Raw genomic sequence first — 22,811 nt, forward strand, 5'->3', positions numbered from 1 at the left:
AAAGCTTCCAGCAGAAATGCTGAGAAATGTCTTACCTCAGTTTCCACTTCGAACTTAAAAAATAAAATCAAGAAAAGGTATCCATAGCAACGCAGAGGAATCGACCTTAGAACATAAGTCCACAGAGAGAGGCTCCTTTGGAGACAGCAGTCTGCAGATGCTCCATGAGAGGATCTGGGTAGGGATCAGTGGAGGCTGCTGAGGGGAGTACGGCTCATAATAATGTCTGGAACGGAGTGAATAGAATGGCATCAAACACATGGAAACCATGTGTTTGATGTATTTGATATCATTCCACTAATTCCGCTCCAGCCAATAACATGAGCCCATCCTCCCCAATTAAGGTGCCACCGTACTCCTGTGGTGGAGATGTATCCAGTACTCCTGGGGTAGAGATGTATCCAGTATTCCTGAGGTAGAGATGTATCCAGTACTCCTGAGGTAGAGATGTATCCAGTACTCCTGGGGTAGAGATGTATCCAGTACTCCTGGGGTAGAGATGTATCCAGTTCTCCTGGGGTAGAGATGTATCCAGTACTCCTGTGGTGGAGATGTATCCAGTACTCCTGTGGTGGAGATGTATCCAGTACTCCTGTGGTAGAGATGTATCCAGTAGAGACCCTTAGCTCTTCCATCAGTCATTTCTGAATGTTCTTGTTGGGGTGTCCAAGGAGACACTTTCGTTCAACTTCACATGAGCTTTCATCATAGCTTGAAGGTCTCTTAAATCCAAGTGAGAAATAATGACGAGGGATGCCCAGTGATATACTGCATCTCTGAGTCTGTGGCTGGGTGCTGGGGTGCTGGGGTGCTGGGGTACTGGGGTGCTGTGGTGCTGAGGTGCTGGGGTACTGGGATGCTGAGGTGCTGAAGTACTGGGGTGCTGTGGTGCTGAGGTGCTGAGGTGCTGAGGTGCTGGGGTACTGGGATGCTGGGGTGCTGTGGTGCAGGGGTGCTGAGGTGCTGAGGTGCTGAGATGCTGGGATGCTGGGGTGCTGAAGTACTGGGGTGCTGGGGTGCTGATGTACTGTGGTGCTGGGGTGCTGAGGTGCTGGGGTACTGGGGTGCTGAGGTACTGGGGTACTGGGATACTGGGATACTGGGGTGCTGAGGTACTGGGGTGCTGGGGTGCTGAGGTAATGGGGTGCTGGGTTGCTGAGGTACTGGGGTGCTGAGGTACTGGGGTGCTGAGGTACTGGGGTGCTGGGGTGCTGAGGTAATGGGGTGCTGGGTTGCTGAGGTACTGGGGTGCTGAGGTACTGGGGTGCTGAGGTACTGGGGTGCTGGGGTGCTGAGGTAATGGAGTGCTGGGTTGCTGAGGTACTGGGGTGCTGAGGTACTGGGGTGCTGAGGTACTGGGGTGCTGAGGTACTGGGGTGCTGAGGTACTGGGGTGCTGGGGTAATGGGGTGCTGGGGTGCTGAGGTAATGGAGTGCTGGGTTGCTGAGGTACTGGGGTGCTGAGGTACTGGGGTGCTGAGGTACTGGAGTGCTGAGGTGCTGGGGTACTGGGTTGCTGAGGTACTGGGGTGCTGGGTTGCTGAGGTACTGGGGTGCTGGGATAATGGGGTGCTGAGGTACTGGGGTGCTGAGGTACTGGGGTGCTGGGGTAATGGGGTGCTGGGGTGCTGAGGTAATGGAGTGCTGGGTTGCTGAGGTACTGGGGTGCTGAGGTACTGGGGTGCTGAGGTACTGGGGTGCTGAGGTACTGGGGTACTGGGGTGCTGGGGTAATGGAGTGCTGGGTTGCTAAGGTACTGGGGTGCTGAGGTACTGGGGTGCTGAGGTACTGGGGTGCTGAGGTACTGGGGTGCTGGGGTAATGGGGTGCTGGGGTGCTGAGGTAATGGAGTGCTGGGGTGCTGGGGTACTGGGTTGCTGAGGTACTGGGGTGCTGGGGTGCTGAGGTACTGGGGTGCTGGGGTGCCAGTATGCTTCTTTCAGCATGTTGTCCTGGCCAAGCCTGCCCATGGAGTCAAGATCGCAGTCTACTGAATGTGCAGCTAATATAACACCCTGTGACATCAATGACTTGTGACTTTCCCTTAATAAACTCTTTCCCCTATTTAGGGGATTTGAGCGGTTCTGGACCGTTTCCAACCAACATTTTTGTGTACAGGGCGCTCAGTGAACGGCGCAACATCAATTGTTGTGCACTTTGTGACAGCGCTGGTTGTCCCGCTTCGCATGCTGTTCTCCGCTCTCATCTGATATGCAGTATGTGAGCATAGGCAGCGACACGTCACATTTTCTGGCCTATCCAGACAAAAGATCGAACTCTCCTGGTGATGAAGCTTGCAGCTTCACTTACAATATGGCATATGAAACATATGAAAGTGAGTATCTCACTTTGATGTTCTCAGATGGATTTAGTGCTCTCAACATGAAAAAATTATGAATCATTTCATAGAATTTAAACAAGACCACTTTTTCTTGGTCACAGCACCACGTGCTTAAAGCTGAAGTTGTAATGAGTCTGCAGGGATTTGAATGGTGTCTGCGCATCGCTCAGAGGATGCTGGGCAGAAAATGCTCAGTCACCATAAAATGGTGGCAATTTTGTACACTCACTAAGTATGATCATATTTATTTATTATTTAAAAAAGGTTAAATATTAGATACGTCATTTATAATTTGATTGTTACTATATTTATAAAGCATTTCAATCATTTCAAACCCTAATCCCCACTTTTGTTGAAATGGAAATATATATTTTTATCATATTTGTACTGTGCACTTGAGCTTGTATCCTCAAAAGTGACTAAACCTCAAAAATGTATAACTATTTTTACTAGAAAGGTGAGATTTGAATATTTCTGGCAGTGTAAGCATTACTAGGTATTGTTTATGGCCCTCTCATGATAAATAATTACTTTTGGGTATGTCTATTTAGGCGGAAATCTACATTATAACCCTTATGGCTCTGGTCAAAAGTAGTGCACTCTGGAGGGAACGGTGCCATTTGGGACGTATTCAGAAGTAACATAGAGTTCTTCACTAACACTTTCCCAATGACGTCAGTGTGTAAATGTTTGGTGTTAGATAGTGTCACCTCTTTGAGCTCTCCGTCATCTGGCTTGTAGGTGATGATGTACTTGAGGACTTTCCCCGGGGAGGCGTCCCATCTGAGCTTCATGGTGCTATGGGTGACAGCAGTGATCCGCAGCTTACCCGATAGTGGCAAGGGTACTGGGGAAGAAGAATGACAGAGAAAGGGAAAGAGAGGGAGAAAGGAGAGTGTGAGAGGGGGCCAGGGGAATGAAAGTGAGTGAGTCTTAGAACCATTGGTATTGTGAGGGGAAACTCTTTTAGAGAGGGAGAGAAAGAGAGAGAGAATGACAGAGAGTGAGATAAAGAAAGAGAGAGAGAGCGAGAGACAGAGACAGAAAGAGAGGTGGAGTGTAGAGACATCCTCAACCACACAGTTACCACCTAACTACTAGCGTAGAGACATCCTCAACCACAGTTACCACCTAACTACTAGTGTAGAGACATCCTCAACCACAGTTACCACCTAACTACTAGTAAAGAGACATCCTCAACCACAGTTACCACCTAACTACTAGTAAAGAGACATCCTCAACCACAGTTACCACCTAACTACTAGCGTAGAGACATCCTCAACCACAGTTACCACCTAACTACTAGCGTAGAGACATCCTCAACCACAGTTACCACCTAACTACTAGTGTAGAGACATCCTCAACCACAGTTACCACCTAACTACTAGCGTAGAGACATCCTCAACCACAGTTACCACCTAACTACTAGCGTAGAGACATCCTCAACCACAGTTACCACCTAACTACTAGTGTAGAGACATCCTCAACCACAGTTGCCACCTAACTACTAGCGTAGAGACATCCTCAACCACAGTTACCACCTAACTACTAGCGTAGAGACATCCTCAACCACAGTTACCACCTAACTACTAGCGTAGAGACATCCTCAACCACAGTTACCACCTAACTACTAGCGTAGAGACATCCTCAACCACAGTTACCACCTAACTACTAGCGTAGAGACATCCTCAACCACGGTTACCACCTAACTACTAGTGTAGAGACATCCTCAACCACAGTTACCACCTAACTACTAGCGTAGAGACATCCTCAACCACAGTTACCATCTAACTACTAGTGTAGAGACATCCTCAACCACAGTTACCATCTAACTACTAGCGTAGAGACATCCTCAACCACAGTTACCACCTAACTACTAGCGTAGAGACATCCTCAACCACAGTTACCACCTAACTACTAGCGTAGAGACATCCTCAACCACAGTTACCACCTAACTACTAGCGTAGAGACATCCTCAACCACAGTTACTACCTAACTACTAGTGTAGAGACATCTTAAACCACAGTTACCACCTAACTACTAGTGTAGAGACATCCTCAACCACAGTTACCACCTAACTACTAGTGTAGAGACATCCTCAACCACAGTTACCACCTAACTACTAGCGTAGAGACATCCTCAACCACAGTTACCACCTAACTACTAGCGTAGAGACATCCTCAACCACAGTTACTACCTAACTACTAGCGTAGAGACATCCTCAACCACAGTTACCAACTAACTACTAGTGTAGAGACATCTTAAACCACAGTTACCACCTAACTACTAGTGTAGAGACATCCTCAACCACAGTTACCACCTAACTACTAGTGTAGAGACATCCTCAACCACAGTTACCACCTAACTACTAGCGTAGAGACATCCTCAACCACAGTTACCACCTAACTACTAGTGTAGAGACATCCTCAACCACAGTTACCACCTAACTACTAGCGTAGAGACATCCTCAACCACAGTTACCACCTAACTACTAGTGTAGAGACATCCTCAACACATCCAGCCTCTGTGTTTATGACAGAAGCATGACGATCCTACTCACCTAGTTTAAAATGCCAAATAAAGGAAACCACAAGTGATCTAACACTACTGTTGTGGTGTCTAAGTGGCGGCCTACAAAACAATAACAATGCTTTATGACAGTGAGAAATATCTTATAACGTCCACCATAAAAATCTAAGCCCTGTGTACTTATCCATCATGTGGAATTATGTCAGTTTTCTTAAGACACTCTTAATGAAGCCAAGAAGGAGAGGATTATGGTTATTCTCCCCATAAGAAACCTATACTTCTGCATTTTCCAATGGGAAACCCTATGGGAACTTGTTGTTGTTTAACACTTTACTGCCACCAATCAGACCCAATATACCCCTGGTTGTGTAAATGACTTTGCTTAATAGGCCTACAAGAGCAATATAAACAAGTTCCATCCATGTCTAACCCAATTAAAACAGCTTAATGAGCATGGGTTGGCAGGGGATGTTGTTTATTTCAGCATTGTGTACCGTAATGAAACAAATGCGCTCCCACAAGAGTGGAAGTCATAAGAGCTGCTATCCCCACATGAAAGTTTCCTTTTAACCATCTCTGTCCCCCTGAGGGCAACCGAACAGCGTCTTTGTGAAACTCATCTCAATACACTTCCTGTCTATCACTGTAGCTCTTCTTACATAATTCGACATCCAAATAAGGATATTGGATTGGCTGAACCTGGACACCTTTATAGGAGGTGACTTCAAGGTTTACTCTGGGTAATTGGGATGAGGTTGTGTGAGGAAACCGACGAAGAGGAAGACAAACAGAAAGGAGAGGAGAGGAGGCGAGGGAGCAGAACAGCTGCAACACTTACAGGTGGTTTCAGTGCCCTTCAGCGGCTCTGCGCTGGTCTCCTCTCCAGTCACGGAGAAAACGTTGACCATGTACTCGGTCAGAGGTGTCAGCTTGGTCAGGACCACAGTGGTGACCGTCCCATCGACAATCATCTAAAGAGAGAGAAAAGGGCATGGTCGTTATGCAGGAAACCCCAAGCTCAAAATCCAAGTATATTCAACAGGAGGTAGACCAGAAGATAGACGGTGACCTCAAGTCCCCCCTCTGTGCTGCTGTCTGCCAAGGAGTTTCAAATTCGTCATGGGATAATATTGTAATTACAGCAGGTCAAAATGAAATGTTCCTAATACTGCACACGTTTAGGAAACCCAAAACAAAGCTGACATCTTCTCGCACACGTACTCTCGCTTCTATGTTTCAGAGGGATATCCAAAAGAAAGGACCACATATCAGCAAATTGAAAGTGAAATCTGATTTATTTGTGTGAATATGTGTTTAGGGTTCCAATGCAAGCAATAAAAATGAAGGAGAATGGTTGGAAGGCCAGGATTCTCTTTTCCAGCAGGAGGAGTTATGCAACAAGTCTAAACTAACTGGGTCTGGTTTAAGTTTTTTTTTTACCTTTATTTAACTAGGCAAGTCAGTTAAGAACAAATCCTTATTTACAATGACGGCCTACCCCGGCCAAAACCGGACAACACTGGGCCAAGGTTGGGGCCTGGTGGAAAGTCTTTGGTCTTGCTTTCAGACAGGGCTCACTAGAACCACCCAAACCCTGACATGGGCCAATGAAAACACAATGCACAGAATAGACCCAGTCCTGTATTTATGGGGACATAAGTGACAGAAGGTTACAGTAAGTGTAACTGAATGCAGGTCTGCCTCAGCCACTGTGGTCCACTTCTCAATGCTGAGAAGAGCGCCAGATGACTTGAGCTTAATCTGACTGAATCAGATCCACAAGAAATGGATCGAAGATGGGAACTAGGTGGATTTAAGCAAAAATGTTACACTGGATAAACTTGATAACTGTGAAATCTCCAGCGAGGCGGCATATAGGGCAGTTCCTACACCAGAAACTCCTGGATAAACAGACTAAAATTAGACCGCTGACAAAGTAACCAGATCACCTCATGCCAAGACGAACCATGGAGGTGTGAGAGAGGAATTCAGACCAAAAGGAATCATTCAGCCAATTCTCTGTCAAATCAAAACCAGGTGTGACGATGAATAGCTGATGCTCTTAAAATGCTATGACCTTGGAGAGGTGAGGTGATTGAGTTGAGGGGAGGTACAGTACTATAGGCTTACCTGTTCAGTGACTCCTCCCGCCACGGGCATGTAGTCGATGCGATACTTTTCCACTGGACCTTCGGGCCCTGTCCAGGTGGCACGGAACGAGTGGTGGGTCACCTCGGAAGTCAATAGGTTAGTAGGCGGCTCCAGGCCTCCTCCTGGTCGAAGAGCAGAGGGAATGTGAGCACACGTCAAATATTTCACACACTCAATTCTCCAACCACAAATCTGTCCCTTTCACCTCAGCCTCGCCGACAGAGGCCTGTTAGGGCTGTTTATATAGCAAGTTGACATTTATTGTCATGAATCTTGCCTTGGAGGCAGAACCGAGCAATTTCCGGTACCTGGGCCAGCAGCAAAATCAAAATTGTCTATATAAAAATTCATGAAAACATACATTTGCTTTTTGGTCTTAATTTAAGGTTAGGGTTAGGCATTAGGGTTGGCAGTGTGGCTAAGTTTAGGGTTAAGGTTAGGTTCAAAATCAGATTTTATGGCAAGATATATTACAATAAATGCGAACCTGCATTTCTATATTTCACCATTTTGAAAAAATACTTCTTTTTTTTGAAAGTTTCCATCCCCATGGAGTAAATCACTATTTTGTCTCCTCATACATTTTATTGAAGGACAAGAGTGTGTCCAAAAAACAAAAGTTTCCATCAACTGGTTGGACCTTATCTAACTTAAGTCAATAAACTAAATGTATCAAGTGTGTTAGGCAAACTAGTGACAGTTTCGAGGCAATATCCACAAGTGTTGGCATTTGTTCTGTCTTTTCATTGGCTCATCTCATAAATCATGCTGTTCTTATTGCTATGCTCCACATGCTATGCTAATCCATTTATTCAACTGATGGGAGATATCAGTACAGCTTTTTCTGGCTTACAGGTTAAATGGCTTTTTAATGTATTTTCCTTGCCATCTGATGCTGTCTTAGATTAGAAATACCCCTAAACCCCTAAATGCTGTCCCAAGTACAATACCCAGCGTACAAAGAACTAGCTTACCGTGATTTGAAAGAGAGAGAGAGAATAAGAGAGGATGTTGGGCTTACCTGGACCCTTCACACTGTTACAGAGGTTGATGGTGAGCTCATCAACTATATCCAGCAGAAAGGAGAAGTCATTCACGTTGTACATGTGAATCTCATCTGGGTCTGAGGCAATGGACCTCAACTCATTCTCATCAGCGTTCTTCACACCTAGAAACCACATAACACCACAATATTTACTTCTGTTGGGATCATGACAAAATAGACTCAACTGTCCTCTGTTTATGATACAATCACAACACAAAAATCTGTTTATTGTAAAATGTATGTTTTCATTGTCCCCCACAATGAAATTGATGAGAGGACTGTGGATCTGTCTCTGTCCATTAGTACGTGCATACATTTGCACGTTCATCACACGCGATATCTCAGACACCACTAGCCCGATTTTGACAAAACATGGGTGAATGATGCGTCTTGCCAAAGTGATCTGGCATTTACAAAATTACACTGATTGGCCAGATGGTGGCGCTATAACAAGCGATTGAAAATGCTAACTCTGAAAGGTAACGCCCCTCACCCCATTTGGTCCCTCTCCCCTGAGGTCCGCCATGATGGATTTGCCGACATTTAACATTTTGTGAAAAACACTTAAAGTGTTTTCCTCCTCTAGCACCGCATGACCGATCTGCACGAAACTGTCAACGCAATAATTTTCAGACCACTACCTAAAACAACATGGCCGCTATTGACCAATAAACATTCACGTGGTTGGGGTCTGGCACATTAATGCATATAACTCAGTCAAGGAAATTCGTATTGTAACAAAATTTGGTACATATGTTGCAAACACTGTCAAGACTCAACCTATGCAAGAACATTCATATTGACCACACAGTGGCGCTATAATACGCACATGTTTATATCTCTTGGTCTGTTTGAGTGATGAAATTTGGCACACATACTCAGGGATATGCTAACCCACGCGATATCTCAGACACCAGATATCTCAATTTATTTTTAACTTAAAAATGTTTTAACCTTTATTTAACTAGGCAAGTCAGTTAAGAACAAATTCTTATTTTCAATGACGGCCTAGGAACAGTGGGTTAATTGCCTTGTTCAGGGGCAGAACGACAGATTTTTACCTTGTCAGCTCAGGGATTCGATCTAGCAACCTTTCGGTTACAAGTCCAACGCTCTAACCACTAGGCTACCTGCTTCGGTGAATGGGTGAACGATGAATGATGCATCTTACCATAGAGATCCGGAATTTACAAAATTACACTGATTGGCCCAAGGGGGGCACTATAGTAATCAACTGTACGTACATTAGTCACACACAATATCTCAGAGACCACTGGCCCGATTTTAATTAAACATGGGTGAATTATGCGTCTAGCAAAATTACACTGATTGGCCGAAAGGGGGCGTTGCATCATTCTTGGCGGATGACATGTTTACTGTTGCCTTGTTTGACATGGTCACAAACTTTGATGGTTAACTGAAACATGCAATGTTGTTCGGTTATACACTAGGAGGGTCACTCACCGATGGCGTAGAGCTCGATGTTTTCGTCCCTCAGCACCTGGGAGTTGGTGATGATCTCATCCTGCGACTTGCCGTCAGTGATGAGCACACCGATCTTGCGTGAGTCTTTACGCAGTCCCACGTTGGGCTTGAAGTTGTTCTGGAGGATGTAGTTCAAGGCCATACCTACAGAGACATTAGAGAGAATGTTTCATGTTACGATAAGTTGACTTCAGTTAAAGATGCACTCCAGGATCTTAAGCACAACAAATCCCAAAAATATAGTACGAATTGGATTCGTAACATATCATACGAATCGCAAAAACAAAAAGGACGTAACATATCATACGCAATGGATGACGTAGTACTACTGGCTGAAATTAGACAAAAGTTTGAGAGTGCATCTTTAAGTTAAAAAGATGACAGTTTGCAGTTGGCCCTTTATTTCATGATATGTCACCTGTCATGGTGTTTCCCCCTTTGTAGGGCAGGTCAGCCACAGCTTTGAGCAGCCCGTCACGGGTTGGGTGGGCATTCAGATGCCACTCAGTTTTGGGGTCTCCACTGTACTGAACCATACCTGGAGAGAACAAACAGAACCACAGTATGACGCCAGCGTGATTGATCAGAATCCAACATGCATTTCCATTTCCAGTACCAAGTCCAGACCAAACTTAGAGAGAATGGGCTGGGTGATGAACCAATGCCATCATACATATCACCAATGGGATTTGATCAATAGAAAGATTACCGATCATGACTCTCTCAGGGCTGATGTCAAATACACCAACAATGCGAGCGATGAAGGCTCGGATGGTTTTGAAGTTGAGACGGCCAATACTCCATGAGCCATCGACCAGCAGGATGATGTCAGCCTTGGCCTGGCTCTTACACTTGGCCTCTGTAAGGAGTGGAGGAGAGGGCCGTGAGAGGGAGGCCTGAAACCATGGACACCCCTCGGATGTGTACAGTCCATGTAGTGTGATAAATGAAAGGATGTGTGTCAGAAGGGGCGAGAAGGGTGCCAAAGAACAACAGAATAATATAAACACTTTCAGACAGACATGCACAAACAAAATATGCACACCAAACACAGAGATGAACAACAAGCAGAAAGACATCACCAAAATCCCAATAACACACTAACATTGAACGTTTTTATCTACAATAAACATGTTTGCTACAACTCGTTTTGCAGCAGTATGTTTCTCTTCTCTTGAAGAGGGGATGAACTCTTGTTTTCCCCTTGGGTCTTGTTATTTTTTGTCTTCTTCTGGTCTTTTTCTTCTTCTGTGTCAATCCTGTTGTACATCCTCAAGGCCTTTTTGTGGCCTGCAGCCTTCTTGATGTACTGTATGTGGGGCAGTCATTGGGTTTGTCCCCTGCCCTGAACAACTAGACCGACCCTGCTGACAGATGATATACGACAGACTCCTCTCTCCCAGAGTAACTGCAAATTCCTGCTGTGCTCGCTATTTGCTACACCAGACACCTGTGGGGGTGAAAGGGGGTTGCTGCTTGCTCGTCCTGCAGCCGAGCAAAAAGAGCCAGATGCACCGAGTAGTTTGGACACCGAGCTATGCAATCTGCCACGGTGTCTGCGAATTGAAAAAAGGTTAGAAGAGAAAACAATTATTTACCCACTTTTCTTTATTGAAACATGGAAAAACAGATGCTTAACGACGTGTGGGGGATCGCCCCTTGTAAAATGTATATCTGATTATATAATGGACCAGTTTGTTTGAGTTATAACACTGGTAAACAAGCGCTTTTCCGTAAGCTTAATCTACACTACTGGTAAAAGTTTCAGAACACCTACTCATTCAAGGGTTTTTCTTTATTTCTACTATTTTCTACATGTAGAATAATAGTGAAGACATCAAAACTATGAAATAACACATATGTAATCATGTAGTAACCAAAAAAGTGTAAACAAATCTAAATATATGTTATATTTGAGATACTTCAAATAGAAACCCTTTGCCTTGATGACAGCTTTGCACACTCTTGGCATTCTCTCAACCAGCTTCATGAGGTAGTCACCTGGAATGCATTTCAATTAACAGGAGTGCCTTTTTAAAAGTTAATTTATGGAATTTCTTTCCTTCTTAATGTGTTTGAGCCAATCAGTTGTGTTGAGACACGGTAGGGGTGGTATACAGAAGATAGCCCTATTTGGTAAAAGACCAAGTCCATATTATGTCAAGAACAGCTCAAATAAGCGAAGAGAAACAACAGTCCATCATTACTTGAAGACATGAAGGTCAGTCAATATGGAACATTTCAAGAACTTTGAACTTTGAACTTTTCTTCAAGTGAAGTCGCATGAGGACCGCCAGAGTTACCTCTGCTGCAGAGGAAAAGTTCATTAGAGTTACCAGCGTCAGAAATTGCAGCCCAAATAAATGCTTCACCGAGTTCAAGTAACAGACACATCTTAACATCAACTGTTCAGAGGCGACTGCGTGAATCAGGCCTTCGTGGCCGACACCAATAAGAAGAAGATACTTGCTTGGGCCAAGAAACACGAGCAATGGGCCTGGTTGGCCCTGTCCGGGGTATAATCAGATGGGGCCACAGTGTCTCCTGAACCCTCCTGTCTCAGCCTCCAGTATTTATGCTGCAGTAGTTTATGTGTCGGGGGGCTAGGGTCAGTCTGTGATATCTGGAGTATTTCTCCTGTCTTGTCCGGTGTCCTGTGTGAATTTAAGTATGCTCCCTTTAATTCTCTCTCTCTTTCTCTTTCTCCTCTCGGAGGACCTGAGCCCTAGGACCATGCCTCAGGATTACCTGGCCTGATAACTCCTTGCTGTCCCCGGTCCACCTGGTCGTGCTGCTGCTCCAGTTTCAACTGTTCTGCCTGCGGCTATGGAACCCTGACCTGTTCACCGGACGTGCTACCTTGTCCCGGACCTGCTGTTTTCTACTCTCTCTCTCTCTGCCGCACCTGCTGTCTCGAACTCTGATTGCTCAGCTATGACAAGCCAACTGACATTTACTCCTGAGGTGCTGACCTGCTGCACCCTCGACAACCACTGTGATTATTATTTGACCCTGCTGGTCATCTTTGAACGTTTGAACATCTTGGCCATGTTCTGTTATAATCTCCACCCGGCACAGCCACAAGAGGACTGGCCACCCCTCAGAGCCTGGTTCCTCTCTAGGTTCCTGCCTTTATAGGGAGTTTTTCCAAGCCACCGTGCTTCTACATCTGCATTGCTTGCTGTTTGGGGTTTTAGGCTGGGTTTCTGTATAGCACTTTGTGACATCGGTTGATGTAAAAAGGGCTTTATAAATACATTTGATTGAATGGACATTAGACCGGTGGAAGTTTGTCATTTGCTCTGGAGGCCAAATTAGAGATTTTTGGTTCCAACCGCTGTGTCTTTGTGAGACGCGGTGTGGGTGAACGGATGATCTCCGCATGTGTATTTTCCACCGTAAAGCATGGAGGATGAGATGTTATGGTGTGGGGGTGCCTTGCTGGTGACACTGTCTGTGATTTATTTAGAATTCAAGGCACACTTAACCAGCATGGCTACCACAGCATTCTGCAGCAATACACCATCCCATCTGGTTTGCGCTTAGTGGGACTATGACCCAACACACCTCCAGGGTGTGTAAGGGCTATTTTACCAAGAAGGAGAGAGATGGAGTGCTGCATCAGATGACCTTGCTTCCACAATCACCCGACCTCAACCAAATTGAGATGGTTTGGGATGAGTCGGACCGCAGAGTGAAGGAAAAGCAGCCAACAAGTGCTCAGTATATGTTGGAACTCCTTCAAAACTGTTGGAAAATTATTTCAAGTGAAGCTGGTTGAGAGAATTCCTAGAGTGTGCAACGCTGTCATCAAGGCAAAGGGTGGCTATTTGAAGAATCTCAAATATAAAATCCACGTTTAGAATATTTCTGGTTACTACATGATTCTATATGTGCTATTTCTTAATGTTGATGTCTTCACTATTATTTTACAATGTAGAAAATAATACAAATAAAGAAAAATCCTTGAATGAGAAGGTGTTCTAAAACTTTTGACCAGTAGTGTAAGTCTCATTCATCAACACATTCATCAACAAAGAGACATTCATCAACAAAACCGCATGTCATCAACTGAGACAGTGTACACTGTCTGAGAGGCATCTGATAAAAAACAGATGACACTGACTTTGTTGTTTAGAATGGGACACAGTGTCACATTAAGCAAATACATAAAGCAAATAGATTAATCTATCTACGTTGACTGGCTAGTATGTGGTCATTTAAAGGAGTGATTCATTCTGTAGTCTGTTTATAGTGTCATCCAGTGGTGTAAAGTACTTAAGTAAAAATACTTTAAAGTACTATTTAAGTAGTTTTTTGGGGGTATCTGTACTTCACTATTTATATGTTCTACAACTTTTACTTATTTCACTACATTCCTAAAGAAAATAATGTACTTTTTACTCCATCCATTTTCCCTGACACGTTACATTTCAATGCTTAGCAGGACAGGAAAATGTTCCAATTCACACACTTACCAAGAGAACATCCCTGGACATCCCTACTGCCTCTGATCTGGCAGACTCACTAAACACAAACGCTTCGTTTGAGCGTTGGAGTGTGCCCCCATCTATCAGCAAAAACGTTTTAAAGTAAAAAATTGTTCGGCCTGGTTTGCTTAATATAAGGAATATACTTATACTTAATTTATTTTTGTATATTTTAGCAATTACATTTACTTTTGATAATAAAGTATATTTAAAACCAAATACTTTTAGACTTTTACTCAAGTAGTATTTTACTGGGCCACTTTTACTTGAGTCATTTTCTATTAATGTATCTTTACTTTTACTCAAGTATGACAATTAATATTTTTTCCACCACTGGTGTCATCCTAGTTCTAATTGGCTCTACCACATACAGTCACTATGGATACATATATACAGTACCCCGAGGGCTATAACACCCTCTGAGCCAGGGAGAAGAAAAACCCAATTCCACCCTATAACCACACTAGCTTGGTCATTATTAAACTCCAGGGCCAAACTACTGCAGTAGTTTTAGTGTCAGCGGTGAATGCCCATGGCGTGTGTGTATGTGTGTGTGTGTGTGTGTGTGTTGTTGTTGTTGTTGTTGTTGTTGTTGTTGTTGTTGTTGTTGTTGTTGTTGTTGTGTGCGTGCGTGCGTGCGTGCGTGCGTGCGTGCGTGCGTGCGTGGGTGTGTGTGTGTGTGCGTGTGTGCGTGTGTGTCCAAGGTCTGGTCTGGGTGCATGGTGGACTGGAACATCCCTTGCTCTGCTACCACTGGTGTGGTGGGCAGTCTGTTACTGTGTGTCAGTGTGTCTGCTCCCCATTACTGAGACTAATTTCTGCCCAGGGTCAGCAGCTTTCTCTCTGGGGTCTTATATGAGAAACATAACATTTTCCTAGCCGCATGCAGTTTTGTTCCACGGCAGCCCGGTTGGCACTGCGTAATCTCCTGGTTGTAAAACATCTCTAATTGCAAGCAGAGAAACTTTTTTCCATTATGCTAACTATTTATGAGATGTAAAAATGGGAAATATTAACTTTTGCATGTCAAGAAGTATTAGGGATGAAACAATATGGCTGCTTGTCCAAATGGGCACGGTGATGAGAAATATCAGCAACGTAATAGGTTTAGCATGCTTGTGGGTGGGGGGTGTAACCTGACTAATCCTTTACTGGCACTGGAGCAAGAAAAAGGAGGTCAAAACACCCGTAGTTAATCATGAAAATATCAATGTCCCACTTATCAATACACCCCATCACAGTCTTAACATGAGGCAGAAAAGCCCATTAAAGCCAAACAGCTATAAATGATTAGTACTCATTATAATCAATGGCTGTATAATGTGGTGTGTTATTCTAATGGTTGTGATGTTGATTAGTTTAGACAAACACATAATTCACTCGTGGGATAATTAGTACCATGTCTCTCACAGTGGGAAGACCCCTCCTCTGCTCTAATGGGGGTGGGAGCAGAGATGGGCTGTGGCTGGGACGCTGTGTGTCTGTGGTTTGGTCCGTGTGTCTATCGTGGCTGTTCTGTGGCTGTTCTATGGTTGCATCCCATATGGCCCCCTATTCCCTAATCCCTATATAGTCCTATGCTCTGGTCAAAAGTAGTGCACTATGTGCGGAGTAGGGTGTCATTTGGGACGCATCCTAAGTCTGTACAGATGTGTATTATAGTCGGTTATGTTCAGGTATTGTAAGGTTTTACCGTTCCAAGATTCCAATGGCACTTCGGGGGCGTCGGAGAGGGTAGTATTCTCCTCTCCAGCCAGTGCTGCAGAGTGGCCTCCATCAAACATTCCAAACACAGTCACAGAGTACTTTGTTCCGGCCCTGATGAGATGGAGAGATGAGATTTAAAGTTACTTTTATCCTCACAATGTCCTATGTAGCCGTCTAAGAATGTCAGATCAATGTCACCGACAACTTTCTGTCTGAAGATAGAACTTCCTGTGTCTCACCTGAGCTCCTCAAGCACCACAGTGTTGTCATGGGGCCCAACCAACAGCTCTCCCAGGTCGATATCATCGCCACTGGGGTGGAAGGTGACCTTGTAGCCACGAACATCTCCTGGAGCTGGGTCCCAGGAGACTCTGAAACTGTTCTTGCCGGGCTCTGAGGTCTGTAGGTTTCTGGGAGCTTTGTAAGGTGACACTATGAGAGGACAGACAAATAGAGAAACCATATCAGTTCAAATTCAAGGGAGAAAAGTACTAACGTAATAACTTCAACTTTGGCAACACTAGTCTTTTTTCATTGAGATCAGCCAACACACATTCCAGTCAGTTTCTCATTAGTCCATAATACAAGTCTTAAGTCCCAGCCTACGTCCAAAACTGCACCTTATTTCCTTTATAGTACACTACTATTTACCAGGGCCCATAGTGCTCTGGTCAAAAGTAGTGCACTATATAGGGAATTCCAGTGTCTTAGAACCCAATGGTATGCCATGTGTTAGTGGTAAGCTCTCTGTATTAACCAAGTGTCTGAGGTTTTGTTAGTGAAAAGACACCTGCTCCACCTACAATACTCCCATAATGTGTCCTACTGTCTCTCATATCATGGGGTTGAATTATGCACCAACGTACGTGTCGTTCCTACTCCTTGCCTTGCTTTTCCTTCTCCCCGCTTGTAAATGGGGTGCACCTTGATGCCATAGGTGGTCATGGGCGTCAGGCGCTTCAGCACGGTGGAGGTGGAGGTGCCGGGAACCCTAGCAACCATCTCTTTGCCCCCAGCGGTGGGCGTGTAGGTCACTCGGTAGTTGATGACTTTACCCGGCGCGGCCATCCACGTTACCTTCATGCTTCGCTCAGTCTCGTCGGACACAGTAAGCGCCTCAGCAGCAGCAGACACTAAGGACATAGAGGAGGGCAATATTTCATAAAACATCTACCCTTCGATACGTAGCGAGGATGCTGAGAACAACGATCTAAAAGAGAGTTAGGCTCTTATCCCCAAATCTGGTCATCTTAACTTTCCCTTTTCCCATTCTGAATAGAGCTAAGCTCCATGTACTATCATGTAAAAAGGTCTGTTTGTTCCACCATTTCTGCAAGCAAGACTAGTCAAACCAAAGTCAATCCTTCCAAACACTTAATGATCCCAGGAAAGAATGTCAGACCACTAGACTAGACTCTCACTGAGGACTGATATTGGCCACCAACTTCTCAATGTGTTGCTTGACCTGAATGGACCTGTGACACTGTTACCGGAGATCCATTGGTTCCGCTGTGCGAACGTAACGAGGTAAGCACGGATTTGAAAGAGGCGAGGCCTCCTGAGAATGTCTCAAGAATGTTTTCTGTTCAAAATGTGCTTGACTTGGCCTGCCAGAGTCAATACACGAAACGGCTTTCCATATCTACATGTCTATTCAAACCATCACACTGGTTCCTCAAGAGTTCGAGGAAATTTCCATCAATATGATTTCCCATATATGCATGAGTAGGATAGGAGGATGTGTGGTCGATTTGAGCCTGTCTTAAATTCTGCTCCCACGCACCCTAACAGGCAGCATACAGGACATATTACTCAGCCATGCGCTGCACACATGCATTGTAAAAATGTTAAAAATCCCCTCCACAAAAGTGACGTTATCTTAGATTTTAGAACACAGAATGCATCATAACTGTCACCACCCCCAGTTTTCCACTGCAGACCAGAGCTTAAAAGGGAGTCTTAGAAATGGCCTTTTTCCACAATACCCGACACCAAGATAAAAGGGTTCCAGAGAGTGACGATGATGAGCACTTGGATGGGATTTTGTCATTTTTTAAATGTTTTTTCCTTATCATCTTGGCACTGGTATACCATAGTGCCATTGCATGAAAATTGATGTGATGGCCCAAAGAGAGTTTCAAACTGTTCTACAGATCTACAAAACCATTCAAGTACACCTCCAAACCTCAGCAACTAACAATACCACTTCAGTGATTTTGTTAATCCCTAACAGTGGTGAGACATTGCCCGCATCCCAAATAACACCCTATTCCCTACTTAGTGCACTACTTTTGACCAGAAACATGTGGGTCTTAGTCAAAAGTAGTGCATTTAATGGGGAATAGGGTTCCATTTGGGATACACACATTGTGTCCATCTCTGAAATCTAACACAGAGGTTTCCCTGCCAGACTAAAAGTCAGTGGCACAGATCAAGAAGAAAGGAAGCAGGAAGTTGAGCCAGCACTTTCCCAAGGATTCTGAGGGGTTGGGCGAGCAGAGTTGGAGAGGGAACTGATCTGTCTTCAGCATAAACTGACGAGGCAGATGCTGGCTAACCAAGGAAGTAATCAGATTACGCTTGTCATTTTGAGTAATCCTGTGGATTACATTACAAACAGAGGATGATGTGTAATAAACAGTAGTACCATCAGTGGTCTCCTGTCCAGTCAGCGGGCTTCCGTCTCCTCTGCCATAGGAGGCCAGGACAGACACCTGGTAGAGGGTCTCAGGGGTAAGGCCCTCCAGCACGGTGTTGGTGACGTCTCCAGGGACCATCTTCTCCCCTGACTCGTCACTGTACATGGACTTCCAGCGGATCCTGTACATATTCACGTTCCCAAGGGCAGCCGTCCAAGACGCAGCGAAGCTGGTGTCCGTCACGTCGCTGGTGACAAGGTCCTTGGGGGAGCCCAGTTCTGAAATAAACATGGAGGAAAACAGATTAGATTTCTGGGTAAGAATTTGGGAGAGGATACAGGATACAGGATACAGTGATTGGTTGCTGATAATCAATCAACGTGCCAACACACTATCTGGATCGACACTGCTCAGTAAAGGAAAAGAACGCGCTCAACACTAAATCCTCTTGTGTAAACAAGTAAAAATGGTGCTTAGAACCAAAAATCGTATGCACTTCTGCAAACAACATACATGCATATCAGTGCTTCTGACAGATCCCCACACCCCTGCTGAAGCTCATAAGACATGTGTCTGACAGCGTCTGGACTGATTGGATTATTCAAAATGGAAACTATTGAAACTGTGTCCAGAGGACAGCATAGTTTGTATAATTTTTTTGTTGCATTGTTTGTATATCGTTGTATTCGAAATTTGTGTGACTTTTCTTGTCTATCAGTGTATCAGTGTTTTGTTACTTGTCATGTTTTGTGTTTTTTGCAGACCCCAAGAAGAATAGCTGCTGCTTCGGCAGAAGCTAATGGGGATCCAAATAAACAAATAGTTGATCAGTTAGTCATAGTTAAAAATACTAGAGAGCAGGAGAGCAGCACAGATACACACAACTACCCAGACAGAGAGACCACACAGTAATCTACCCAGACAGAGAGACCACACAGTAATCTACCCAGACAGAGAGACCACACAGTAATCTACCCAGACAGAGAGACCACACAGTAATCTACCCAGACAGAGATACCACACAGTAATCTACCCAGACAGAGAGACCACACAGTAATCTACCCAGACAGAGAGATCACACAGTAATCTACCCAGACAGAGATACCACACAGTAATCTACCCAGACAGAGAGACCACACAGTAATCTACCCAGACAGAGAGATCACACAGTAATCTACCCAGACAGAGAGACCACACAGTAATCTACCCAGACAGAGAGACCACACAGTAATCTACCCAGACAGAGAGACCACACAGTAATCTACCCAGACAGAGAGACCACACAGTAATCTACCCAGACAGAGAGACCACACAGTAATCTACCCAGACAGAGAGACCACACAGTAATCTACCCAGACAGAGAGACCACACAGTAATCTACCCAGACAGAGAGACCACACAGTAATCTACCCAGACAGAGAGACCACACAGCAATCTACCCAGACAGAGAGACCACACAGTAATCTACCCAGACAGAGAGACCACACAGTAATATACCCAGACAGAGAGACCACACAGTAATCTACCCAGACAGAGAGACCACACAGTAATCTACCCAGACATAGAGACCACACAGTAATCTACCAAGACAGAGAGACCACACAGTAATCTACCCAGACAGAGAGACCACACAGTAATCTACCCAGACAGAGAGACCACACAGTAATCTACCCAGACAGAGAGACCACACAGTAATCTACCCAGACATAGAGACCACACAGTAATCTACCCAGACAGAGAGACCACACAGTAATCTACCCAGACAGAGAGACCACACAGTAATCTACCCAGACATAGAGACCACACAGTAATCTACCCAGACAGAGAGACCACACAGTAATCTACCCAGACAGAGAGACCACACAGTAATCTACCCAGACAGAGAGACCACACAGTAATATACCCAGACAGAGAGACCACACAGTAATCTACCCAGACATAGAGACCACACAGTAATCTGTGGTGCAACTAATTCATTAGGTTCACAGATGAAGTCAGGTACCTGCAGGTAGGGTTGCAAAATTCCGGGAATTTTCGATAAATTCCCTAATTTTCCCGAAATCTCAGTTGGAGGATTCCTGGAATCAGAAGGGAAGAAGCAGGAAATCCAGAACAGGATTTCTGGAGAACCAGGGAATTTATTGAAAGTTCCAGAATTTTGCTACCCTACCTGCGGTAATGGATCCCTTTTGAACCCTGATGTCCTTCATTTCAGAGGGCTAAACTAGGATTACAAACATGCCTCTCACCGTGACATATGGTGAGAGGCATATAGGAGACTCCCAATAAACTAAAGCTCCACCACAGTTCACATCTGCTTCACATACTGGATGGATGGAGGGAGGGAGGGAGGGAGGGAGGGAGGGAGGGAGGGAGGGAGGGAGGGAGGGAGGGAGGGAGGGAGGGAGGGAGGGAGGGAGGGAGGGAGGGAGGACACTGACAGGAGCTATGGGTCTATGGGAGAGAACGGTCATGTTGTGTGATCTCACCACTTTTCCTAACTGCATTGTTGGGTTTGGAGCTTGCAAGAAAGGCATTCCTTGTGCACGTGACATTAACATTTTTAAACTTGATAATGCAGACAAGGGAAGCCTGTTTGCCATAACATATAGATTTGTTTAACAAAACAAGACCAAATGTAATTTTCCATGCATATGTTACGGCAATAAGACACATGGATCTTGTGCTGCACAGAGCCAGCAGACTATAGGGATTATAGAGATGACAGATTCAGTAGAGGGTTTGTGAACGACGGTGACGATCTCCATTGTATCTGTTACATTGTTTGCGACGCAAAACGAACACAACCAATGGACACACCCTCAGCCTTGTTGGTCATAAATTGAACAGAGGTAAAACAATGCATAAAGAGGGGGTTGTAAACAAAATGAGTGGTTAAGCTCTGTCTGTCTGTTTATGATTATAATACAAAATGTGATCTAACTAAACAAGAAAACTGAGAGAGTAGCCTTTAGACATTACAACACTTCACTTTCTGCCAATGGACATATTTATATTGTAATGGATAGTCCACTGCACAGTCAACTGATTATAGTGGACCACAGCCAGTATAACTCCTGATTATAGTGGACCACAGCCAGTATAACTCCTGATTATAGTGGACCACAGCCAGTATAACTACTGATTATAGTGGACCACAGCCAGTATAACTCCTGATTATAGTGGACCACAGCCAGTATAACTACTGATTATAGTGGACCACAGCCAGTATAACTACTGATTATAGTGGACCACAGCCAGTATAACTCCTGATTATAGTGGACCACAGCCAGTATAACTCCTGATTATAGTGGACCACAGCCAGTATAACTACTGATTATAGTGGACCACAGCTAGTATAACTCCTGATTATAGTGGACCACAGCCAGTATAACTACTGATTATAGTGGACCACAGCCAGTATTACTACTGATTATAGTGGACCACAGCTAGTATAACTCCTGATTATAGTGGACCACAGCCAGTATAACTACTGATTATAGTGGACCACAGCCAGTATAACTACTGATTATGGTGGACCACAGCTAGTATAACTCCTGATTATAGTGGACCACAGCTAGTATAACTCCTGATTATAGTGGACCACAGCCAGTATAACTACTGATTATAGTGGACCACAGCCAGTATAACTCCTGATTATAGTGGACCACAGCCAGTATAACTACTGATTATAGTGGACCACAGCTAGTATAACTCCTGATTATAGTGGACCACAGCCAGTATAACTACTGATTATAGTGGACCACAGCCAGGATAACTACTGATTATAGTGGACCACAGCTAGTATAACTCCTGATTATAGTGGACCACAGCCAGTATAACTCCTGATTATAGTGGACCACAGCCAGTATAACTCCTGATTATAGTGGACCACAGCCAGTATAACTCCTGATTATAGTGGACACAGCCAGTATAACTACTGATTATAGTGGACCACAGCCAGTATAACTACTGATTATAGTGGACCACAGCCAGTATAACTCCTGATTATAGTGGACCACAGCCAGTATAACTACTGATTATAGTGGACCACAGCCAGTATAACTACTGATTATAGTGGACCACAGCTAGTATAACTCCTGATTATAGTGGACCACAGCCAGTATAACTCCTGATTATAGTGGACCACAGCTAGTATAACTCCTGATTATAGTGGACCACAGCCAGTATAACTACTGATTATAGTGGACCACAGCCAGTATAACTCCTGATTATAGTGGACCACAGCCAGTATAACTACTGATTATAGTGGACCACAGCCAGTATAACTACTGATTATAGTGGACCACAGCCAGTATAACTCCTGATTATAGTGGACCACAGCCAGTATAACTCCTGATTATAGTGGACCACAGCCAGTATAACTACTGATTATAGTGGACCACAGCTAGTATAACTCCTGATT

The 22,811-nt window shown here is 44.5% G+C and overlaps 1 protein-coding gene across 4 annotated transcripts in view; it reads right to left on the reverse strand.

Moving 5' to 3' along the window:
• The window catches only part of LOC139556155 (collagen alpha-1(XII) chain-like), a 99,002-nt gene that overhangs the window by 48,869 nt on the left and 27,322 nt on the right, over nt 1-22,811 (reverse strand). For 3 of the 4 annotated variants that reach the window (XM_071369729.1, XM_071369730.1, XM_071369727.1), the window contains exons 14-24: nt 18,394-18,663; nt 16,613-16,879; nt 15,986-16,178; nt 15,733-15,857; nt 10,259-10,408; nt 9,968-10,087; nt 9,529-9,693; nt 8,041-8,187; nt 6,999-7,141; nt 5,707-5,839; nt 3,050-3,186 (exon numbers count right to left, since the gene is read on the reverse strand). In XM_071369729.1, coding sequence (XP_071225830.1) covers nt 3,050-3,186; nt 5,707-5,839; nt 6,999-7,141; nt 8,041-8,187; nt 9,529-9,693; nt 9,968-10,087; nt 10,259-10,408; nt 15,733-15,857; nt 15,986-16,178; nt 16,613-16,879; nt 18,394-18,663 — 1,850 coding nt within the window. The remainder of the gene's footprint in view (nt 1-3,049; nt 3,187-5,706; nt 5,840-6,998; nt 7,142-8,040; nt 8,188-9,528; nt 9,694-9,967; nt 10,088-10,258; nt 10,409-15,732; nt 15,858-15,985; nt 16,179-16,612; nt 16,880-18,393; nt 18,664-22,811) is intronic. The other variant, XM_071369731.1, reaches the window with a different exon arrangement.

This window comes from Salvelinus alpinus, chromosome 27, assembly GCF_045679555.1.
Source record: "Salvelinus alpinus chromosome 27, SLU_Salpinus.1, whole genome shotgun sequence".
NCBI lineage: Eukaryota > Metazoa > Chordata > Actinopteri > Salmoniformes > Salmonidae > Salvelinus > Salvelinus alpinus.